The sequence below is a fragment of the Hyperoodon ampullatus genome (genome assembly GCF_949752795.1).
Source record: "Hyperoodon ampullatus genome assembly, chromosome: 3".
Taxonomy (NCBI): domain Eukaryota; kingdom Metazoa; phylum Chordata; class Mammalia; order Artiodactyla; family Ziphiidae; genus Hyperoodon; species Hyperoodon ampullatus.
Genome location: NC_136916.1, coordinates 87,183,154 through 87,208,128, shown reverse-complemented (window position 1 = coordinate 87,208,128; position 24,975 = coordinate 87,183,154). Strand labels below are relative to the sequence as shown.

At 35.0% G+C, this 24,975-nt stretch overlaps 1 protein-coding gene across 14 annotated transcripts in view; it reads right to left on the bottom strand.

The window, feature by feature from the left end:
* Nucleotides 1–24,616, bottom strand: part of GABPB1 (GA binding protein transcription factor subunit beta 1) — a gene marked incomplete at both ends in the record, with an annotated part of 29,180 nt that extends 4,564 nt beyond the window's left edge. The window contains 7 exons of one of the 14 annotated variants that reach the window (XM_079700023.1): nucleotides 933–1,048; nucleotides 4,290–4,475; nucleotides 15,079–15,192; nucleotides 15,544–15,691; nucleotides 16,926–17,120; nucleotides 18,768–18,935; nucleotides 24,488–24,616. In XM_079700023.1, the coding sequence (XP_079556149.1) occupies nucleotides 933–1,048; nucleotides 4,290–4,475; nucleotides 15,079–15,192; nucleotides 15,544–15,691; nucleotides 16,926–17,120; nucleotides 18,768–18,935; nucleotides 24,488–24,616 (1,056 nt within the window). Of the gene's footprint in view, nucleotides 1–911; nucleotides 1,049–4,289; nucleotides 4,476–15,078; nucleotides 15,193–15,543; nucleotides 15,692–16,925; nucleotides 17,121–18,767; nucleotides 18,936–24,487 lie in introns of all 14 variants that reach the window. The other 13 variants (XM_079700029.1, XM_079700030.1, XM_079700031.1 and 10 more) reach the window with 13 other exon arrangements.
* Nucleotides 24,617–24,975: the final 359 nt, after the last annotated feature.

The window sequence follows — 24,975 nt, the reverse complement described above, 5'->3', positions numbered from 1 at the left end:
AGATATTATGAATGTGTATATAATGAGCATGCTGACTTTTTCAACTCTCATAAAACCCCCAAAATACAGATATTGTTATCTTAAATTCCAATTTGGGAGAAAATAAAACAGGAACTCAGAAAGGTAAGATAACTTGCCTCAAAGCTAATAGGGAGGGGCAAGAGGTGGGATTCAAATCCAGCTCATTTAATTTCAAGTCCAATATTCTTTTCTTTACACTGCAGTTGCTCTTTCAAAGTTATTTAGGAATGATCTTATTTTCATCTGATATAAGTTAATATCAACTTTGGAAAACATAACTTTATTTACAGTCATGTGAGAAAAAAATCTGTGAGGTAATAACTATGGTTTGGTTACACTTACAAACTAGTTTACAATTACAAACTAGTTTGGCAGAGGGAAAAGAAGGTGAATCCTATCACAGTTAATCTAAATTTAATTTCCTTAAGGGACATTACATTTATCAAATAAGCAGTTACCTATGGCTTTTTACAAAATAACTCAGCTGACAAACTTCAACATTCTTTAAGAGCATCTTCCAGCCCAAATAGTCATTCGCCTTTCATTTTTGCAAGAAAAAAATTTTTTTAGTCAATATATAGTGACATTCCCTTTAGTGACTTGGGAGAATGATGTATATAAATTTAATAGAAAATAAAGGATGCAGTACAAGAACAAAAGACATTCCAATGTTACCATGATGACAGACTTTGTTACAAACAAATTCTTTACTCATTCATTCATTCATTCAATATTTATTTATTGAAGGCTTGCTATATGGATAAGGCAAAAAAATTAGACAAAAAAGTACTCATTCTATATCAAAACAATACTGTCAGTAATAAATATAAAAGACAAAAAAAAGAAAGAAAAGCAAATGGAATTTATTTTGGATGACTGCAGCAAAACACACCGGGTAAAAGACTCCTTACTTCTATTTCTGCAGACTCCACCCGGTTTTCAATTATTTCAATACATTGTCTCTTGGCTGGTGGTTCTTCACTTATAACAGTTTCTTCAGCAATGTCTGTTGCTGGTACTGTTAATACTAAAACGAAAAAATGTACACATTACTTCATTTACAGATAGGTTTAGAAGAATTAAAACTAGTCTTGAGATTGTTGATGCAACTCATCTAAAATAAATATATTCCAAAAACAATAATTTCAAAACACTGATTTGCTATTTATGAGAAACGTCCATATTTGTCTTCAACTTCTTGTCTATTTCCTGAAAACTACTTATTGTTTAAGGTACCTACTTATTTTTTTTAATTTTATAGATAATACATTCATTGGCTCAAAATCAAAATAATACTTAACAAGCATATTTTGAGAGGTCTGACTTCACCCTTGCTAAAACAGATACTTTTACTGGTTGCTTATACATTGTTCTTGTGTTCATTTATGTAAAAACAAACATGAATATACATTTTCCTTTTTCTCTCTCTTACACAAAAGGTAGATACATACAAAACATATATTCAAACATACATAAGATAGATACATCGTTCTGTGTCTGCTTTTTTCACTCCATATATCTAGGGTATCTTTCACCAACACATAGAGAGCTTTCTTTCATTTAGCTGCATTATATTCCACTGTGAGGATACACCATTATGAACAATGTCTGTTTATAAACTTTGCTTGTTTTTCCACTGGGTTGTTAGACTGTCCCAATTTTTAGTATCTCTTTACATAAATGTAAATATACAGAGAGCGAGAGGCTGTCCTTGTTTTGCATACCAGTGCGGGAACATAAACATGACTGTGCAAGCTAAAACTATGCAAAACAATCTTAATCATCAATGGGAAAATTACAACTGTCCTACAGTCTTTAAGGTTGTCAAAACATTAAAAACTCTCCTACTGTCATTTATAAATGTAAACAAATGAAAAAATAGTAAAACTATTATTTATTTAGTACAATGTAATTAAAAACATTAGAAATATTGAGAATTAAAGTATTTCTTTTAACTCATACCATATTACATTACACTTATAAATTCACTCAAGAAGAACTGAGAATTATATCTGTTTCGCTGGACTATCTACATAGTCTATATATTCATTTGCCAGTTATAATTTTTAAATTATGAAAGCTTTAAAAGTTTATTTTAATATTCAGTAGGTTCCTCTCATTGCTCTTCTTTTCTAGTTATCCTTATTCTTCTTCCCTCCTCCTCCATCAAAATAAACTTCAGAATCTGTTTGGCTAATTCCAGAAAAAGACTTATTGGTCTTTGTTATGGCTTGAATTGTGTCCCCCTCAAAATTCAAATGTTGTAAGTCCTAACCCCCGGTACCTCAAAATGTATTTGGAGATAGGGCCTTTAAAAAGGTTAAAAAGGTAAAATGAGATTTTGGTTTTATTTTTGGCTGCGTTGGGTCTTCGTTGCTGTGCACAGACTTTCTCTAGCTGTGGCGAGCGGGGGAAACTCTTCGTTGCAGTGCACAGGCTTCTCATTGTGGTGGCTTCTCTTGCTGAGGAGCATGGGCTCTAGGCATGCAAGCTTTGGTAGTTGTGGCTCGCGGGCTCTAGAGCACAGGCTCGGTAGTTTTGGTGCACGGGCTTAGCTGCTCCGTGGCATGTGGGATCTTCCCCGACCAGGGCTCGAACCCATGTCCCCTGCATTGGCAGGCAGATTCTTAACCACTGCGCCACCAGGGAAGTCCAAAATGAAGTCATTTAAGTGGGTCCTAATCCAATATGACTGGTGTCCTTATAAGAGGTTAGGTCGCAGACAACACACACAGACTGAGGGCTGACTATATCAGGACACAGCAAGAAGGCAGCCATTTGCAAGCCAAGGAGAAAGGCCTCAGAAGAAGCCAAACCTGCCAACACCTTGATCTTGGACTTCCACCTTCCAGCACTGTGACAAGATAAACTTCTGTTAAGTCACCCAGTCTGTGGTAGTTTGCTATGGCAGCCCTAGCAAACTAATACAGTCTTTTTTTCCTATCACATTACATTTATCAATTAACTCAGGAAGAATTGAGAGCTTTATAATAGTGAGTCATCCTATCCAAAAACATGAGTTTCTTTCCATTTGTTCATCAATGAGATTAGACTGTGTGTATAATGTCAGGTTTTGGAAACAATGTTATATCTGCTTAAAACAAATACTTTGAAAGTTTCTTCTTTTCTATATAATTAGAATTAGTTATTTAAAGCGTTGTGAAAGTACCTGGGCTTGATCCAAATCTTGGACCACCAGCAGGAGATTTCTGCATAGTGGTGAGAAAAGCCTCCCAGGCTCCACAGGTCAAGGGTTTCCTCCTCCACTGCTATGGCAACAAAATCGTTCCTTGAGACCTGGTCTCTCTGCAGGGCCATACCTCCACTATCACTCTAAACCAAACCTGGTTTAGGAGAACTTCTACCTCCAGCCCTTCCCTTCCCTAATTCCTTCACAGGCCATGAAGAGGCCTGGTCTCTGCAATCCCAGTCTTTTTCTAAAAGGTTATGTGTACACATACTTTTTTTTGGTGGTGGGGGGGCGGTACGGAGTACTGGGTACTGGGATGCTTGTTTAGATAGGAACTTTCTGCACCTTCTCTTTCTGCTTCCTCCAGCTTTCATGCTCTAGTCTATCTTAATCCTACTTGCAGCACTTCCTACTCAGATTGGGCCCTGTCTTACTGGAAGTGTATATTTATTGCTGATTTCTGAGCTCAGCCCCTTTTCTTGATGTACGACTGGGGGTTTCCCTGAGGGTTCTACTGCCCTGGCTTAGATCTTAAGATGTTTTTGGCAAGTACTTAAATATGGAATTTTGTGGTTTTCTCAGTCTTTTAGGTTCACTAAACATGAAACTGGGGTTTGTTTCATCTATCTTATTACTACTCTCTTATTACTCAAAACGAAAAAGTTGGGACAATTATCAACAAAGCTGCTAAAAGTTGTCACTATGTTCCTACCATAACTCGTCCAACTTCTTTTTAAGTAGCTTTTTTTCACATGGTGTTTTTAAAAGCCCATATGATATCTGAATTGTATTAAATGGCATAGGAAAGTATTGTCCAATACTGATTTTGAATTATTTATTTAAGCTCATTTTCCAACCAGAATACTTTGGGGCCAATTTCTCTTTCTACCTAGTATACACTCAGAGAAAGCAAGCTAATTTTAACAGTAGCCTAAGCAAATAAAACTAGGCAATTAAGTCTGCTGCAAAAGGTTACAAAAACAAAATTTAAGGCAAAAATAAATGCTTTGAAAAACATGTCACAATTTCCTGAGGATTAAGAATAAATGCAAACTTTATGTAAATGCCTTCTACCAACCTTGTTGTCCATCTGGCATGGTCACAATGATGGGCTGACCTATTCCGCTGGTTGGAATGGAGTGCAAATTTCCAAGCTGAATTCCATCTGTAACTATTGTGATGACTTGCTGACCCCCTGAACTAACTACTTGCTGAATTGCACCATCCACAGATTCTGCAGTAACTACTTCCTCCGTAGCCACTACTGGAAAAAAAATATATATGTAAAAATCAGTGAACATATATAAAAGTATGAACAGAAGTTTATTTTTGCTCTGCTACCTTTGCTGTCCTTACTTCTTTCTTATACAGAAAAGCTTTTACATGGTTTTTAAATTCAGTCTCCAGTGGTGTTGTAGATACCTATGTAAACAGTTGACTACAAGTCCCACAATTTACAATAAGTGAGTTCCAACTATCTATGCATGCACATGTTTAAATAAACTATCTTCATTTAGTTCTATGAGGTACGAAATTTAGACGCTCTCTTAAGGTCACAGATATGACAAAGGTTACGCCAGCTTAATAAGATTCCACAATCCAAAAAAGAAAATATTGTATGTGGTTATACTCCATTCAAATTTACATATGTGAGTTGATATACATTTCCTATCCAACAAAACATGGAAATTTGTATTCTTCAAGTAGAGAGAATAAACAGTATTCCCTTTTTGGATTGTGTGAGCAAGGGTTGCCTTCATAATAAGTGGCAAATAGATCTGGTACTGTAGGCTATGAAAAAATACATTAACATTTACATAAATAAAATTCAAAACTATGCTCTCAATGTTTTATGAAAGGTTCAGAGAGGATTCTGGCAGCTGAACACAGCACTCCAGGTCTTGCCTAGGTAAAGAAATTGCCAAAATCCTTTCCCACAAGCAATCCTATGCTCAACTACTGATCCCAAAAGACTACACATAGCAGCTTTACTCATAATAGTCAAAAACTTGAAACAAATCAGATATCTGTCAAAAGTAGAATGAATAAATAAACTGTGGTAGATTCATGCACTGGAATACTACACAGCAATTAAAGTGACTCCTGATGTGATGCAACAGGAGATTACAAAATATCCCTGTGTTCTTACTGGAAATGTTTGACCTGAATCTTATTATTAAGAAACAAATGAATCCAGAATGTGAGTGATCCTGCAGACAACTGGCTTAAACTCTACAAAGATTTCAGTGTCATAAAGAACAAGTGAGGCAGTAGGACTGTCCTAGATTGGGGGAGACTAAAGAGACATAATAATCGAATACAGTGGGTGAACTTTGATTGGATCCTGGGTGAAAACAAACAAATAGTTATAAAGGACATTTTGGCGATAATTGAGGAAACTTGAATATGGACCATATGCCAGATAATATTACTAAATTAATGTTGATGTTTTTAAGAAACATAATAGAACTGTGAATATGTAGGAAGCTGTCCTTGTTCTTGGTAGATACATGCTGAAGAATTTAAGGATGAAGTGTCATGATGTCTGTAGCCTACTTTCAGATAATTTGGCAAAATAAAAGCGTGTGTCTGTGTTTGTGTGTGTGTGAACATGCAGGTGTGGCAAGATGTTAACAGGTGGTGAATACAGGTGCAAGGTATAAAGTTCATTCTCCAATTTTTCTATGGGTTTTAAAAACTATCAACATTAAAAAACGTTTTAATATAACTAGTTCTGAAAAAAGAAATGACAAAAAATATTTCTAAATGATACGGTTTTTTAAAATGTGTTATTTGAGGCAACATTTTATCAAAAGTGTAATGAAATAAAATCATTCTCTCCTGAAGTCACGCTACCCTTCAGATACACAGTTACTCTGAAACACGCTAAGTTGCTACCAAATTCCAGCAGAATGTCATGGATATCAATGACCAAGCGATTTACTAAATACAGAGATGCCCTAATTAAACAAACTCCTTTTTTAATAAAAGGCAAGATAAGTACTCGGACCCTAGTTTTCAAGGATGAACTCATGGTAACAGGCCTGGCTGCAACCCTGTTACTGTGTTATTTGGGTAATCAAGGGTCACAATGCAAACCACAGATGATATTCAAAATGCAAAAACCTTTATGTTTTGAGTTCTCTCATTTTTGTTTGTCTTAAACCATAATTAGGCTTTATCACCAAGCACAAGAAAATTTCAGAAAGATAATTATAAAATGAAATGTAGGGCATAAAACAGTAATGTATTCAATAGAACAACTACTGAGGTTTTCAAAGACATTAACTATTGCTTTGATCTTGTAAAAAAATATCCATATGAAAAACAAATGTTCACTATGGTTGAATGTTAACTATAAGTAGCAAATATTTTTAAAAACATAATCATATGTAAGAAATTTCTGAGATCACATATAATCAAGGCACAACTCAAGAACTTTCATCTTTGCACTATTTGCAATGACTGTCATTAAGATAAGAGAGTTCTTGCCTTTCATCTAAAAAGATTTCTTTTTAAGTTGTGCTATGGTAAGGAATTTAAGAAAAAATTATAAGGAAACCAATTATGTAAGAAAACAAAGAACCCCCTCAGTAATCCTAAAAACAACCCAGCAGTGAAATGTTGAAACATGTAAGAATAAAACAGAAAGCCTAAAAACTTTAAAAAGAATGTTATTTTAAAAAATATACATAGACAGATATATCCAAACATAAAACCCCCGGATAAAAAAATAACTAATAAATATTCATTGGTCTAATTTAAAAGTCAAGTTGTAATATACAAAGAGAGCCTAGATAATCTACAGCATCTCTGAAAATGTTTGAGACCTCTTGTTCAACATGACTTTTGAATTTTAATGCCATAAAAGTCAACTAAGACAAGGAAAAAACTGTCTTTGAGATGTTACTAGAAGATTGAAAATTCTATATGCATATAAATATTTCAATAAAATAGAAACTAGGCTTACTGAAGAAAAAAATAACATTTCAAAAGTAGGACTGCCTGCAATTGAACCTCAAATTTTTTTTAAAAAGCAAAAACAAAACAATCTTATGAAGCCCAGTAACACATACCTGAAAGCCAATTCACTTTTATTGATCTACTGTAGGAACAGACAAAAAAAAAAAAACATGCAAAGGGGACCTGACTCAAATTTCACTATTAGGAGAAAGGAGGGAAACAGCCACCAGATGCATTATACCTTTGGAAAAAACCACCTTATTAACAATTAGCTGAAGTTGCTCTAAAGACAAAAAGAAGGGTAGTCACAGGTGTCCATTTAATGGGATTATATAGCTGGGCGGCAAGAAAGAATAAGGCTAAGCAATGCAAAATCAATATAAGGCTGTAGGCTAGAGCCATAAAATATTGTTTTATGAGAGCTTCATAAGGACTAAACTACACTGCAGATGTAAGGCCTACATCCAACCAATTTTAACTTCTGATTCTACATCCAAATAACTCTCAAATCTATTCACTTCTTATTATCTCTTTGCCAAATCCTAATCCACACTACCATTATTTCTTCCCCAGGTGACTGCATTAGACTCCTAACTAAACTCCCTTCCAGAGCCCACCAAAGTAATCATTTTAAAAGTTCTATATAATCTTACCTTCAATTACCGTGAGTTACTCTCCCACTTGCTGAGCTCAGCCACGCTGGTTTCTGAGTCCTCTGAAAGGACAAGCTTTCCTGCCTCAAAAGCTTCACATGTGTCCTCCTTCCTAAAATGTTCTTCCCCCAAGTTTTGCTCCACTAATTCCTACTTAGTCGTTAGTTTAAATGTCTCTTCCTCTAGAAAGACTCACCAACTTGGTCAAAATCCTGTATTCTTTATATATACCATGAATCACAAGAATTTATCTGAGTGAATAACTTTAATATCTCATTCTACTGAAAGACTATGTGTTCCACAAAGGTTGGGACTGTATATGATTGTTTACCAGAACATAAGAGATATTCAACAAAAATCTGTTTAATGAATGAATAGATAATATTTTTCTAATTGTAAATGAACAGCTATTTGTAAACCAATATATGGAAAATTTAACTCAAGAACGGTTTTGAGTTATTCCTTTAACATAAGCACGATATATCCCTCTATGAATTTTTATTATTTGTACATTTTAATTTTGTTCTAAAGCAAGAAGAGAGAGTAAGGGTTAGAGCTTCTTGGAATCTTGATTTTTCAAATAGGAAACACCTGTAACAGACTGGCATGTAAGCTTTGGTAGAAAAATAGGATAACATGATTGCCTCTGTTTATTAATAGTGTACTACAAAGTGGTGGTTTTCTTATGAGGAAAAAGGCAGCTGCAATCCCCAAAAGAAAACATTTACTTTTTTGTATCTTCATTTTGGAATACCTTCCAAAATGGAATAACTTGAAATGAGTTCTTATCTATCTAAATCCTTAAATCCCATTCATTCTTTAGGGTACAACTCAACATCACCCCATTCCCCTAGCCCCATGCCCCAACTCCAGCTAAAAGTAATCTTTGTCCTCTGAAGAACTATAGTAACTGTATAATTTTTTTTATAAATCTCTTATAGAACAACTTTAAAACATTTTAACCTATTCTAACTTTTCAGCTGTTTATTTCTCATTTCTTTAACAAGATTATATGTTCCTACTAACTATAACTCTTCCCTCACCTTTTCCCTGACTTCAGTTTCCCTCCTCCATTCCTAGATTGGAATACTAAATTTCAAATGTGTTAACAATTTTTTGGAAAAACAGTAGCTACAAGCTGGCTCCAAAAGAGCTGCCTGATCATCCTACTTCTGAAGTAGAGACATCTAAGCTCCAAGCTTAAAACCCTGAAAGGAAACAAAACCTCCCTGATGTATAGTATCTGTAGCCATTTGTAAGTTCTGATGGCTCAGAAACAAATACAGAAAAAATAGCATAGGGAAGCAGTCACTCATGGGTAGCTCAAAATTTTGTTTTCTGCACATAGCAGGCATAAAACTTAGTGTAGAATACATGCTCAGGTACCTTAAAGTGTATAGGCTAGCCAAAAATAAAGAAATCAGCAGTCACAATGTTTAATCCCTTTAGTTTCATGCACAGGAAAATATACTATGAGAACACTTCAACTATGTACGTTTCAGGAAGATGATGGCTTTTTCCAAAATTAGTGAAATGAACATAAGAAAAAAATTAAGTATATTTAATGGAACCTCTGCACATCTTCCCAGTCAACTGAAATGTTCTATTGTGTCTGAACATATAGAACTTGTATAATATTTTCTGATGTTAAATCTCATCTTCCCAGTCAAGTGAAATGTTCAATTGTGTCTAAACATATAGAACTTGTACATTATTTTCTGATGTTAAATCTCCTACCTGGCCAGGCAACTACTGTGACAAATCAAATAAAGCAAAAGAACCCAAATACCAAAGAGAAAAAAAATGAACTGAAACTAGACTGCAAATTAGACTCATTTGGTATTAGGTGAAATATCAGCCAAAAGAAAAATATAATTCCTAAAATTATCAAGCATAATGATGGGAACTTCCAGCAAATATGGTAGATACTTTCTTAACTTAGAGGTAATTTAAAAGATGAAAAAGAAACACATCCCCTTAGTTCAAACAGATAACCACATTTACTTCCCTGAAACAGTATATATGTTTTTTTATAAACAGAGGTCAGTAATATTAATTTTCTTTAAATCAAAATTTTATCAAAGCTTACCAATCAGCAACTGTTAGAGACAGAATTTCATAGGAGTTGCCATAATCTAAAAAATGTTTCTAATCTGAGCAGAAACCAGTGTGTTAGATAACAGTATGTATAAATAAGGGAAAACTTAAAGAGGCACATTAAGTTAGAGATACGTAAGCCCTACTGGGTCTACAGACTGTGGGCAGTGAATAATTACTCTGTTTTATATTTAAATTTCTCAGCATGATAACATTCTTCTCATCTCAATTTGAGAAATGTGGTCTTGACAATCACATTTTTGTTTTAATTATATCCTAATTACCTGAAGCCTGCTCCTTAATTACTCAGTCCTTAAAAAAGATTAAATAGCAGGCATACAGATATACTCAACTATTAAAGCTATTAAGAAAGACATTCCTCTCTCCCACATCTTTTCCTTAGTAGAGATTCACCTATGCACCCCATAAACAGTTGAATAAATATTAAATTACACATAAAAATGAAATAAATAAGAAATATATATTATTCAAGCAAATCTTTGCTGTAGTACACTCACAATCTTTAGATATTTACTATACAATCTATTAGTAGTAAGAAATAGAACTTTAAAAATTTGGGTCAAATTCTTAAATTTTGGTGTGCCATAGGATCACTTTTGAGAGCATGTTAAAAATATGGATGTCAGGGCCCCACCCTAAACTTACTGAATCAGAATCCACTGGGGTAGAACTGGGGCAAATGATTGTTGAGAAGGTGATTCTGATTCACACAAAATTTAAGAATGCTGCTCTTGTTGATATTATCGTATTAATTCAAACTAACTGAGAGGAGTTCAAATTAGTAGCAAACTTGAATCACAGAATATTTAAAGTAACACAGCCTTCTAATCATTGGTACATAAATTAACAAGATAATTTCCAACTATTTCCAAGGAAAAATTCTACTAGTTTGTTTGAAGAACCTAGGGGCAGGACAGGAATAGAGATGCAGACATAGAGAACGGACTTGAGGACACGGCGAGGGGAAAGGGTAAACTGGGACGAAGTGAGAGAGTAACACGGACTTATATACACTACCAAATGTAAAATAGATAGCTAGTGCAAAGCAGTCGCATAGCACAGGGAGATCAGCTCAGTGCTTTGTGACCACCTAGAGAGGTGGGATAGGGAGGGTGGGAGGGAGACACAAGAGGGAAGGGATATGGGGATATATGTATACATATAGCTGATTCACTTTGTTATAAAGCAGAAACTAACACACCACTGTAAAGCAATTATATTCCAATAAAGATGTTAAAAAATAATAATAATAATGATGTAAAAGAGAAGGACAATTATTATATTAATGTTAGAGCTGCCTGATACTTCTCCTGAATTATTCCACTCCAAAATTATGAAGGATGTTTTAAACAAGTATCTTGAAAACTGTGTCTGCATACTTTTAAAGGCTGTAAATTTTTTCACTGATTTGTTTCCAAAATGAGTAAGGTAATTTCATTTATCAAAAGACAGTTGTATCCTCCCTTAAAAAGAAATTAAAAATAAATAACTTAGTACTTTGATTTACGTATCACTTTCTTATGAGTTTGCTGAGTGTGAGTAGTCCCTTATATTAACCCAAGATATATTAATATAATATTTCTGAAACCTCAGAGCTGAAAACTAAACCTCAGTCAATGGTCAATGATAGTATCTTAATTCAGATGACTACTGTGAGATGAGATAATACACGTAAAGCACTTAGCATAATAACAAGCTTTAGCAAGAACCCTATACATATTAATCATTATTTTTCTATAATTCATTATGCCAAGTTAAATTTATGACTTACATCAAGTGTTTCATCATGTTTTTCTGGCCTGGCCTGGACCTAGATAGATCTAATGATTATTTAATATAATTATGCACATTAGCATAGGCCTGTGGGCTCAGGAACTGAAATAAAAATTCCCAAAAAAACCAATTTAATAAAAATGAACACTAGCAACAAACTCTTCAGGGTATACTGAGATTTATCAAAATTTTTTTTGTACTTCTATCAAACAGACAAAGAATCATGAAAATTATGCATGGAGATTAAAAATTTAACAAGTTAAATGCTTGGAAAAATAAAGGTTTATGAGAAAAGAATAAAACTGGAAATACTTGCATAAAAAATGCTAGTAAGGAAGCAATTCAATCATCAAACATTGACAATCTGAAGTTATATTTGCTTGTAACATCAAGAAGACAAAGGTATCATTTGGTTTCACAATGAAAGCATTATAGTAGACTGATTTCCTTTATAATGTTCCCATTGGACTAACATTAAGATTTGTTTTATATGTCAAAGATAGCCCTAATGTAAACATGAAAGAACTATTTAAAGCCATAGTTCAAATGAAACAGCATGGTATCCTAGACTATCATAAGTACCTCCCCTCTATATATAAGACCATGTCAGCCAGCTAGCTTCCATTTCAAACGCAGTCCAATTGCTGCTACACTTGCTATTTATTATCAGAAGATGTGTTTACTGTACTAATTAGCCAGTAAAAGAAAAGAATAAGAGCAGTACCAATTAGTGTACTGATGGTTCTTATATTTTGTTTTTCAATCATTTAAAAAGGGCAAACAGGAGAACATTTATTTCAAAAGACTGCTCCAAAAGATACACCTCAGAAGTAAAACTAGGAATAGTGATGCTTTTGTTTCATATAAGACAAAGTGATGATTACACAAATATTTATTCCTATCACAAACCAAATTATAAACATTCTAGAAGAGACTCATCCACTGATCACCTGAAGAAACCGCATAGAGGAAACAGTATATTTAGTGGTCACAGACACACAACTTGGGAATCAGTCAGACCCTGAGCACAAACTTCCTTTCACCACTTAATAGCCATGCTACTTTGGACAAAATTATTTAACCTCCGCAAACCTCAATTTCATCATATATAAAATGGGAGTACTACTTTATTTCCCAGATCCTGAGATGTCCTTGAAAAAACATATAAACATTTCTAAATCAGGATAAGTCTGACAAATGATGTTAAAAGAAACTGGACGGCCAAGAGGCAGAGAAATAACTTGACTGAGCATGTGCAAACTGACCTGTGAGAAGATATTTCTTTATGTGATTACACACCTCAGCTGAGTTGTTTATACTGGTGGCAATGTACTCACCTGAATTTTAACTTAATTCAAGCTCTTAAAATACCTTCAGAAAGCTTTCACTATGATGTAGTATTGAAATGAAAAAACTGTTGTGCTCACAGAAGACTGTAAGTCACATGCAATAAAAGTCAACTAAAATTACCAATTCTCTCACACTAGACCACACATAACATTTTCAAAGGTAGAAGTTAGAGAAGTTGGTATGACCAATTTGTGGAGTCAAACATCTAAAATGTCAAAACTTCAAGCTGACTTTGAAGAAAAGATTAATTTTCAGAGATATGTACTTTAATAAAGGCAAAAAATTTACAAGTTTAATCAAATAGAAATCCACCAATGAAATTAATTTTCTTCGATATACTTATGCAATTACAAAGGTGCTAAAGAGATCCAGGCATAGGTCATAAAAGCAGCATGTCAATAGGATGATACACGTAGCTGTTAATGGCCAAAAGTGATTCAGAAAAATCTTAAGACTCCCAAATATAAAGGTTTAGATTCAAACATTGATTACAATGCTAAAGAAGCTGGAGAATGAATAAATGTTTACTATTACTAGTTGAGGGGCATAGGGGGAGGGAGGGAGGAGGGAGGGGAGGAGGGGAGGGGGAGGGAGAGAGGGAGAGAGAGAGGGAGAAAGGAGAGAGATAAGTAACCACCACCCCCACCACCAAAAAATACATCATCCAATCATCACCTTGAAGAGTTAAATCCAGTAATATCTACCTTCGATCTTTTTGGTGAGGATTAAATGAGACATGTAAAACATCAGCCACAGTGCATAGCACACACAGTAAACATGCAGTGAACTGTAGCTGTTATTATTATTAGTCACATTTTGAAAAAAAATTAAATAATGAATGACAACAAATTATTCTTTACTTTCTTAAGCATTGGTCCAAATAAAATGGCTTAAACTACAGTAAGAAAAATAATTTTGTGGAGTCTTTTAAATTCCCTAATTAAAAAAATATTTTACTTACATAATTATAGCAAGAATTATTTTGTTTGTTTTGTTTTTTTTGCGGTACGCTGCCTCTCATTGTTGTGGCCTCTCCCGTTGCGGAGCACAGGCTCTGGACACGCAGGCTCAGCGGCCATGGCTCACGGGCCCAGCTGCTCCGCGGTATGTGGGATCTTCTCGGACCGCGGCACGAACCCGTGTGTCCCCTGCATCAGCAGGCGGACTCTCAACCACTGCGCCACCAGGGAAGCCCGCAAGAATTATTTTGGTTAAGTATAAAGGTAAACCTTATCAAACCAGCTATTAATACTGTTTGTAATCATTTAACCCCAAGTTATACTTTAATGGTGGTTGTTGGTATGCTATTTCCTAGTTTTGTCAGTCATTAAGATTTTATGTCATTCTAATAGAGCTGCCAAAAATTAAAAGTTATGAAAAAGACAGCATGTTCATATATATTTAGCCAATTTATTTATACAAAAAGTCAGACTAGGGGCTTCCCTGGTGGCGCAGTGGTTGAGGGTCCGCCTGCCGATGCAGGGGACATGGGTTCGTGCCCCGGTCCGGGAGGATCCCACGTGCCGCAGAGCGGCTGGGCCCGTGAGCCGTGGCCGCTGGGCCTGTGCGTCCGGAGCCTGTGCTCCGCAACGGGAGAGGCCACAACAGTGAGAGGCCCGCGTACCGCAAAAAAAAAAAAAAAAAGTCAGACTAGTAAAACAAAGCCAAATGCGGTACACAGACATGTTTTCTGTGAACCACACAAGTTTGTTTTTAATTTTAATTAATTTTAATTTTAATTTAATTTAAAATAATTGCCAAGATTTAATGTTCTTTTAAAATCCAGATTTTCAGCTTCCCTTGGAAAAAACAGAGTCTGGCAACACTGACTGAGCATTTTACTATAATCAGTTAGAGCTGAGCAGGAGATGCACCGTTGCCCTGCCCCTCTCTCCTGAGGTGGCCATAACCTCAACCCCGCCCCCTTTAGTCTTTTAAATTTCCTTCCTGGCCTGTGCAAATATTTGAATCTCCAACTTTCGATGTACACATTTGACTTGTTTTTCTAACCTGGAGTTTCTGAAGAATTGGACAATGGAGCAGATGCTTCAGCTAAGGCAGCTAATGTAGCTAATACTGATGTAGAGGAGTTTCCAAATTGAACAGCAGATACACCCGTTTCATCTATGAGAAAGGAGAAAACATGTTTGAATTTTTAAGGAATTTAATCTAGTGAATTTTTCTGATAATCTGTTTTACTTTATTCAACTCTTAAATGAAGCTTAGATAATATTAGTTTTGTGAAAAACAAGCTTGGATAGCATTAGCTTTTGAAAGGTAATATTGCAGTATATTTTGCAATATCACTTTTCTTTAGATTATTTTGCCTCATAAAAATTTTTTTGCCAATTATAACAAAGAAAACCAAGGTGGCTGATATAATCTTACCCTCATTCTCCAACAGTCCTTTATTAAAAGGATGAATACCTACTAAAGCATAAAATCCCAACAGCTATCCTATATGCATCTCAATACCTGTTGCCTTGGATGAATTTTCTGAAGATACCAGACCTGTTAGGTTCACCACCCCTCCAGGTCCAATGATAAACTGTGGTGTTGCAGCGTGTATCGTCACAGTGTCAGGACTCTCCGGGTTTGTGTTGATTTGGTTCTGCATAGCAATCTAGGGGACAAATTACCACAGTGTTTTCAGAGTTATAACCAGAACATATAGGACAGACTTTCAATGTAATATCCTGCAATCTAAGAATCATATAATACAAATGGAAATCTTTGTTTCTGGTCTACTGAAAGTATAGTGGTAAATCATAGATATGCATTTATATCCTGAGTTCCCCTATGAGGTAAAGCAGCAAAATCCTATGTGAGGAGAAGTAGGTACCTGAAAGGATTTTATAGAACTCAGTTGAGTGAATTCCCTGGTGGTCCAGCGGTTAGGACTCTGAGCTTTCACTGACAAGGGCATATGTTCAATCGCTGGTCAGGCAACTAAGATCCCGCAAGCCACGTGGTGGGGCCAGAAAAAAAAAATCTGTGTTCTATATATAAATAGAACACAGTTGAAAGATATTCCGCTGCCCTGCAGCTACATAAATTAAATTACTTAAATCAAATTATGTTCTCTACTATATTCAGCAATATATAACACTACCTATATAAAGCACATCCTTCCCAGTTCATTGTCCTCCATCCTCAACCCTAGGCTCCAAACTGCACTCTTGGGAGTAAAAGCATTGGAAGAAGCACAGCAAAATTTATTATCCTGAACACATAACATCTTTTAAGTAACTAGATGAAGTTCAAGAGACTCAGATAGTCTTAGAGAAGAGTTCTACTGGGAAGGAGAACAAGAAGATAGGCAAGAAGAGGCAATAAGTAAAGAAGAAAATTTACATCAATGTTGTCTAGCTAAAGAAAAGAGAAGTAATGTTGGTTAGTAGGAAAACTTGTCCAAAAACCATAAATAGCTATGTTCATAAACAGATTTTTTTGAGGATGGTGAAAAAATAAAACCAATCAGAATGATGAAGACTACATCACTCACTGAGGGGACATGATTATGGTTGCTAAAAAAAATGTTAGTGGAAGTATAACAGACTTGAAAAACCATAAGGTATCCAAACATGCAACAAAATAATTAATAGACTAAAATGTATAGAAGGGAATTCAGAACCTTACAAACACTGAAAGTAATCACTTTATCTAATCTTCTAATGTTACATGCAAAGACTGTGGTCTTACAATTAGGAAAATGAACAGCGATGAACAAAGAGGAAGTGAAAAAGGAATAGGACTGTCCAAAATAAGTCCAAAATGAAAAACTACAAGCTAAATAGTTCAAATCATCCATATGACAGAGATCCTTTTATTTTCTTAAATTAAAAGCCACAAGTTACCTGTAGTATCTCTGCTAAATCTTCATTCCCATTGTCTATTGAAATATCAAACGCAGTTTTACAAAATTTACTTTGCGTGTGTACATCAGCACCATATTTGATTAAGAGTTCCACCACCTCTTGATGATTGTGTTCTGTGGCCCAATGAAGAGCTGTCATCTTCAACATGTCCTTTGCATTGACATCAGCGCCATGCTATACAAATATTTCAAAATAAGAAATTTCTAAAATATGAAATATAAAGAAGTCCTGATATGAAAATACTAGCCACTGTGCTTTAAACCAAGAATTTGCTACTAATATGACCAGCTCTTTATTTTTGTGTGTTGAATAATCTACACGTTCCAGGAATCATGACACATCTGTCACGTAATCAGTTTCCTATCATGTTGGCTTTCCTAATTGCATTCCTTCTAATTTCTTAGGCGTACAGCAATTATTTTTTCAGTCATCCAGCCATGAGTATGAAGGGCTAGAATGGCATAAGGTGTGAAGGAAAACTATGAACATTCCTCCAAAACCCTCCAGCTCCTTATTTACACAAAAATATCCCTTGCTTTCAAAACCAGTGCAATATAATGAATTAATAGGGAGCTATCAAGAGATACACTATCCATTATGGTTGTCACTAGACATGTGTAGCCGAATACAGATATGCTGTGCATGTAAATACACACTGGAATTCAAAGACCTCATGCCAAAAAAAGGATGTAAAACATCTCAATAATTTTTAAATTGATTTCATGTTGAAATTATAATATTTTATATATACCGAGTTAAATAAAATATAATATTAAAATTATTTTGTTTTTACTTTTTTAATGTAGCTAATAGAAAATCTAGAATTACACAGGACTTGTACTCGTGGCTTACATTGTATGTTTTTTGGATAAGTTGATCTAGAGGCCAGAATAAAAAGAATTAAGAATATCTAAATCTAAAAAAAAAAAAAAATCTAAATCTATCACTCTCTGTTTCAGAATTTTCTCTTTGGCATTTAGATGATTAAAGAAAAAGCCCTGCCTGTATTATCTGTTTGTTAATTATTCAAGCCTAACATTCCCTTCCATGTGCGTTTTAAATGTGTTGAGTAAGACAAAGCTGTAGTCCCTCACCACAGCAAAGACCAAGATCTAAGAAATCAATTGTCTGACTTAACTAAAAACATACAATGAGGAAGTTTTTCCCCCCACAAAATAACACTTTAAGATAATTTTGACTCAAATGAATGCTTACACACAAAAAATGAGATAACATGGGGGAAAAAAGTAGACATTCAATAAAACTGAGACAGGCTCGGACCTGAGACCCTTTGCTGCAGTGCTTGCACCTGGACAAACATCTCCTCCAGCGATAGAATACAAAGAAACTAATATAAGGGACTAAAATAACTGCGTGCACATGCAGTTGGGGCAAATTATGAACAATAAGATACAAAAAGACCAAAAACCCAACTGCCGCTTCTGAGGTGTGGGGAGCAAAAGCAGGGTACTGCATACAGCACCACTAAGGGGGGTGGGCAGACCACCGAAGCCATCCCCCCCATGTGACCCCTGGAGTGGCCCCTACCCTCACCGCATTTAAGGGACCAGCTCTTCCCCCCACAGGGAGCGAGCAAGGGAACCTGTTACTTGTTTTCGCTCCCTAGTGCTACAGCACAAGTCCTAATAAAGCCTTGCCTGAATTACTGGTCTGGCCTCTTATCAATTTCTATTGATTAAGGAGTCCAAGAACCCTGTCAGTAACAAAACTAGTTCCCTTCTCCCTCTTATAAAACCACTATGGTTTTATAGCCTTTGGGGTCTTACTTTCAAAAGCAAAGTGCAAAAAGAGAACACATACCTTAAGCAAAACCTCCACTATGCTGGCATGGCCCTCAGAAGCTGCCATATGCAGCGGCGTTCGGTCCACTTTGGTTCTGGCATCCCTACTTACACCAGCTCGGAGTAGTACTTCTGTGGTGGAATAATGTCCGTACTGTGCTGCCAGATGAAGTGGAGAAGTTCCCAGCTATACCACAAGAAAAAAAAATCCACATCTACAGTCATTTTAAAATGACTATTTCTATCTTCTACTTTATATATTCTGTTTACAGAGCAAACAGATTCTCTTTATATCAAATGTTTACACAGTAACTCAAAACTGAAAAGGAATAATTTTTGCTGATCACAGTCTCTTCATAGGGGCCTTCAAGAATTCCCATTCATTTCTCAGTGAGGAAGAAATGACAATATTTCATTTAATTCAAACTTGCTTTCTTTATTTTGTTATCAGATAGTCTAAACAAAATTAATTTCATCAGGAATTAGACATAATTAGGGTCTGAGAAATTTTTGAGCATTAGAAAGTTTTCCTCACACCATTCACACAAAACTTTTCATCTATGAAATTCACATCAAATAAATGTAACAGTGTACCTTTTTACATTAAACTGTTTCTAGGACTTAAAAATAAATTAATTAAAGCACCTCAGTGATCTTTTTAAAGGAGTTCATACAGTCATTTTTCAAGGAAAAAATCTGATGTGAGGTGCACTTGCCAAAGGTGAGTTAAGACGGAACCAAAACATACAGCAGAAACTAACATAACATTGTAAATCAACTATACTCCAATAAAAATTTTAAAAGAAGAACCAAAAGATAGCCCAGTTCCCCTGAAATTGGTTCCACATGGCCTAGTCACGCTACATTCAAAATATACAGAAGTACATACTAAAATGTGAAGAAGAGCCTTATCAGAGGTATAACTTTTAATAGGTGAATATTAGAATTACATTATATCACATGCATTTAGAAGCACAAAAAGTCCCTGCAACTCTCTCATTACCAAGGCGCTCATGTTCTAAAGAACCAAGATAGTTCACTAGAACATGCAATTTGCTAAGACCACTGCTGTAATAATAGCAACTAAGGTTTTTATTTAAGCACTTTCCATAGCAAGCACTATTCTAAGACCTTTACACCTATTGTATCATTTAATCTCTTCAAAACACAGGTACTATTACTATCCTCATTTGGCAGTAAAAGAAACTAAGGCATGACCAGGGGATAAGGGGGGATAAATTGGGAGATTGGGATCGACATATACACACTACCATATATAAGACAGATAACTAATAAGAACCTGCTGCATAGCATAGGGAAGTCTACTCAATATTCTGTAATGGCCTATATGGGAAAAGAATCTTAAAAAAAAAAAAAGAGTGGATATATATATAACTGATTAACTTTGCTGTTCACCTGAAACTAACACAACAATGTAAATCAACTATACTCTAATAAAAATTTTTAAAAATTTTAAGAAAACAAATAAGGCACAAAGAGGTTACTAATTTGCCTGAAGTCACACAAGTAAGAGTCATAATACAAACCTAGGTGTGTGCTCTCAATATATGGTAAAAATGGAAATCATTTACCCTGGGAATAATTATTCTATTACTATTAAAAACCTTGTATTTTTAAGGGAAGGTCATTCCAGCAGATTAAAGAAGATTCTTAAACAATCCTTTCTTCCTCCATGCTCTATCGTACTTTTCTAAAACTGGCCCTTTCTATACTCTTAAATTCTAATATTTAATGAAATACCTCCATAGCCTATTTAGCAACCATGAGTTCTGCTCAGTGTGATATAATGGTTTCTTCTGTAATTTTTTCTTCTCGAGACCTTACCTTTTTGGTTGACGATACAAAATATATATATACGTACATATATGTAGTTTGAAGGAGGAAAATAAGGTAAATACCATCACAGTCTAGAAATAAAACATTACCAGCAATTTAGAATCTTCCCACGTGCCACTCCCTAATAAACCCTTCCCTCAACCCCTGAGGTAATTATTAGTCTGAATTTTGTAATAAACATTGCTTTACTTTGCTTTTTTAAAAATTACTATGTATCCCTAAATAATATACTTTGGTTTTGCCTGCTCTGAACTTTATTTAAATAGAATCACATTGCATGTATTTCTCTGAGACTTGCTTTCTTTGGCTTAATATCATAAGATTCACCCATGTTGATGAATATAAGTATAGTTCACTAATTTTCTCTGCTCTATGATTTTCTACCAAATGAATAAGCCATAATCAATTTAACCAATCCACTGTTGAGCATTAAAGGTTTCCAGTTTTTTATTATGAATAATGCTGCTACTAAAAACAGTCTTATACATGTCTCAAGTACATGAACAAGAACTTCCCTTGGAAATATTCTTAGAAGTTCAATAGCTATGCCAGAGGGTATGTACACATTCAAATCTACTAGGTACTGCCAAACTGTTCTCCAAAATGTTTCTATCATTTTATGCATCTCCTCACCAACGGTTTGGTACTGCAAGACTTTTTTGTTTAGTTTTGGCTTATCTGATGGATAAGCAATAGTATTTCATGATTTTACTTTACATTTGCCCAATCATTAATGTAGCTGAGCATCTTTTCATGTTTATTGGTCATTCAAACATTCCCTTTAGTGAAGTACCATATCAAGTCATTTGCCCTATCTTCTTTGTCTTGTTTTTCATCACTGTCATGGGAATCCCTATGTATTATGGACACTAATCCTTCTTAAGATTTTTTTGTCTTTTTTTTTCAGGGTTTATAGGTCTTTTTTAAATTTAAGTATAACTGATTTACAATATTATATTAGTTTCAGGTGTACAGCATAGTGATTCAGTATTTTTATAGATTATACTCCATTAAAAGTCATTACAAAATAATGGCTACAATTCCCTGTGCTGTACAATATATCTTTATTGCATATATATTTTATACATAGTAGCTTATATCTCTTAATCCTATACCCTATTTCGTCCTTCCCCACTTTACTCTCCCCACCAGTAACCACTAGCTTGTTTTCTGTATCTGTGAGTCCAGTTTCTGTTTTGCTATACACATTTGTTTATTATTTAGATTCCACAAATAAGTGGTATCATACAGTATTTGTCTTTCTCTGACTTATTTCATTAGGCATAATACTCTCCAGATCCATCCACATTGATGCAAAAGGCAGAATTTCTTTCTTTTTTATGGCTGAGTAATAGTCCACTGTACATATACATACCACATCTTCTTTATCCATTTGCCTGTTGATGGACACTTGGGTTGCTTTCATATCTTGACTATTGTAAACAGTACTGTTATGAACATTGGGGTGCACGTATCTCTTCGAATTAGAGTTTTCATTTTTTCCAGATACATACCCTGGAGTGGAATTGCTAGATCATATGATAGTTCTATTTTTAGTTCTTTGTGGAACCTCCACACTGTTTTCCATAGTGGCTGCACCAATTTACATTCCCACCAACAGTACATGAGGATTCCCTTTTCTCCATATCCTTGCCAACATTTATTTGTAGACTTTTTGATGATAGCCATTCTGACAGGTGTGAGGTGATATCTCATTGGTATTTTGAAGGCTCTTTTTGTCTTGATGTGCTACAGGATCACTATGATGTGTCTAGATATAGATTATTTTTATTGATCTTGCTGGAGATTTTCTGGGCTACTTGAATCTGTGAGCTGCCATCTTTCATCAGTTTTGGAAAAGCTAAACCATTATCTTTTAAAATTATTTCATCCCTATTTTCACTCTCCTTGTGGATTTATGATTAGATATATGTTAGACTTTCTCATACACTAGCCTTCATGACTCCTGACATCTTTTATATTTTTTTTTCTCTGCACCACATTCTGAATGATTTTTTTTGTTGTTTTTCAGTTTACTAATTTTCTCTTCAGCTGTTCCTAATCTGCTATTAAAATCTTATCTAAGGTCCTTATAGGTCTGCTTATGTTGTCAGTTGTTTCAGTGGGTTATTGTCCAAGCTGCCTTGTGTCCTTGTGTGTTCAGTTTTTGTTGGGTTTTTTTTCGTTTGGCCACAGCACGTGGCATGCGAGATCTTAATTACCCGACCACAGATCAAACCCGCACGCTCTGCAGTGGAAGCACGGAGTCTTAACCACTGGACTGCCAGGGAAGTCCCAGTGTTCAGTTACTTTTGACGGTTCATTTTCCTTGGAATTTCATTTGTAGATATGAAGCCTGGGATGAAGGCAGGTTCCTCCAAAAAGGATATTCATTTGCTTGTGTTAGGAACCAAGGGTAACCTCTAGTCCAAAGATAATTTTAAATTCATTCTTCAGTTCAGAGTTTTGCAGAATACATAAGTATTTATGAGTTAAGGCCACAAATGTGTGCAAAGGATGGCTTTTGACTCCAAATTCTCATCAACAAAATTTTTCCTCTCTCCATTTGGTACCTTAGTTCAAGCCAGTTCATTTGCCTTGCAGTACCCTAACAACATGGGCAGGGGCAGGGGCGGGATCAGGTAGGAGTAGAGAGTGGGTATTTCTGGTTTACCCTTACAACGAAGGTACCTCTCTTTAGGATTCCAGTATTATGGGGAAAGGATCTCTAGGAGACTTCCCTCTATGAGCAGTCTCAGTTCTTTATCTTAAATAACCTATGCCGAGGAGGTAAAAAACCAACTGGCAAATTTACTGAGTTAGCAAATGTTCTAAGGGTGAAATTTCTCTGGGTTATGGCCTTTGCTTAGTTTTTCAGGCTGATAATCCCTTACTTTCTTTCTAACTCATCAGTGCCCTTAAGATTTTTTTTTAATATACTCAGTCAAAAAATCTTTATCTTTTTTTTTTAAATCTTTATCTTTTAAAGACAGATGCTGAAATCTATGGATGAAACAAAATGGTTCCTGAAATTTACTTTAAAATAATACTAAACAAAGAAAATAAATGGGGTTATAGAAGAAATAAGATTCATTTGATTTGATAATTTTTGAAGGGTATACAGGGGTTGATTTATGTTTAAAATTTTCCATAATAAAAAAAACTGTTTTGAATGAAAAGTTAAAAAGAACATGGAACAAGTAAGCTAAAAACAACAAAATCAAAACTCTGGAATTTTTAGTTGTTACCAGTGGGAGAGTTAATCCAGATTCCTAACCCTCCATATTCCCAAGAACATGCCTTTTGATTTACCTGCAGAATTAAATAGAGTTGTGGTTTCTGTCTTCTTCACAATTGCCTTCTGTAATTACTAAGAACTCCTTCCCATTCCTTTCTTCCTTCTGGGTGATGTTTGCAATAGTTTTACAAGTATCAATTGAAATGCAAACATTTTTCCTTTTTTAGAATCAATTATAACATTAACACCAAGTTTGTTTTTTCTGAATTATAAATTCTACCTATGCTATTTATAAGGCCTTTAAATTAAATCCCAAGCAGCTACATTTTACATTCATCCTACATTACTGAACTCCGTAATTTAAAGAAAAACCCATGTGTGGACAGAATATTTGGATAAGGTTGTCTAATATAAAAAAATTATATGAACCATTCTCTTTAAAAGCAAGCTATAATTCTAAAATTGCAAACAAATTTGCAAAAAAATTACATTTTCACCACTTATAAACACAATACTGACTAAACTTTTAACTGGAAAAACTCAAAGATGAGAGGAAGAAGAAGGAGAAGAAGGAGGAGGAGGAGGAGGGGGAGAAGGAAGAGGAGGGGGAGGAGGAGGAGAAAACAAAAAACAAAAAACCCCACAACATTAAAATCATTCTTTACCCAGTCTGTAGTAAAAGGAGCTCCATTAGCCATCAAAATACGAACTTCATCATCTTGACCTGCTCGAGCCGCTTCTAAAAGCTTCTTTCCCAAATCTACCAGGGACATCTAAACAAAACATAGATGAATTTAACGTCTCCATTTATACATTATGACATAACTTTTTTCCCTTCTATCTTTACTAATAAGTCAGTTCTCAATTAGACCTTCAAAAGGTTGTGATACAGTTCCTCTGAAACTACAGATCATACAAAAGCAATTTTTATTTGAATTTTGGAAACAGATTTTTCTTTCTTATCAAATTTTTAGCTAGGATAATAAAATTAATTTGAATTCTCCAAACATTGCTGGTAAAAAATAGAAGAGGTGGGCTTCCCTGGTGGCGCAGTGGTTGAGAGTCCGCCTGCCGATGCAGGGGACACGGGTTCGTGCCCCGGTCCGGGAAGATCCCACATGTCGCAGAGCGG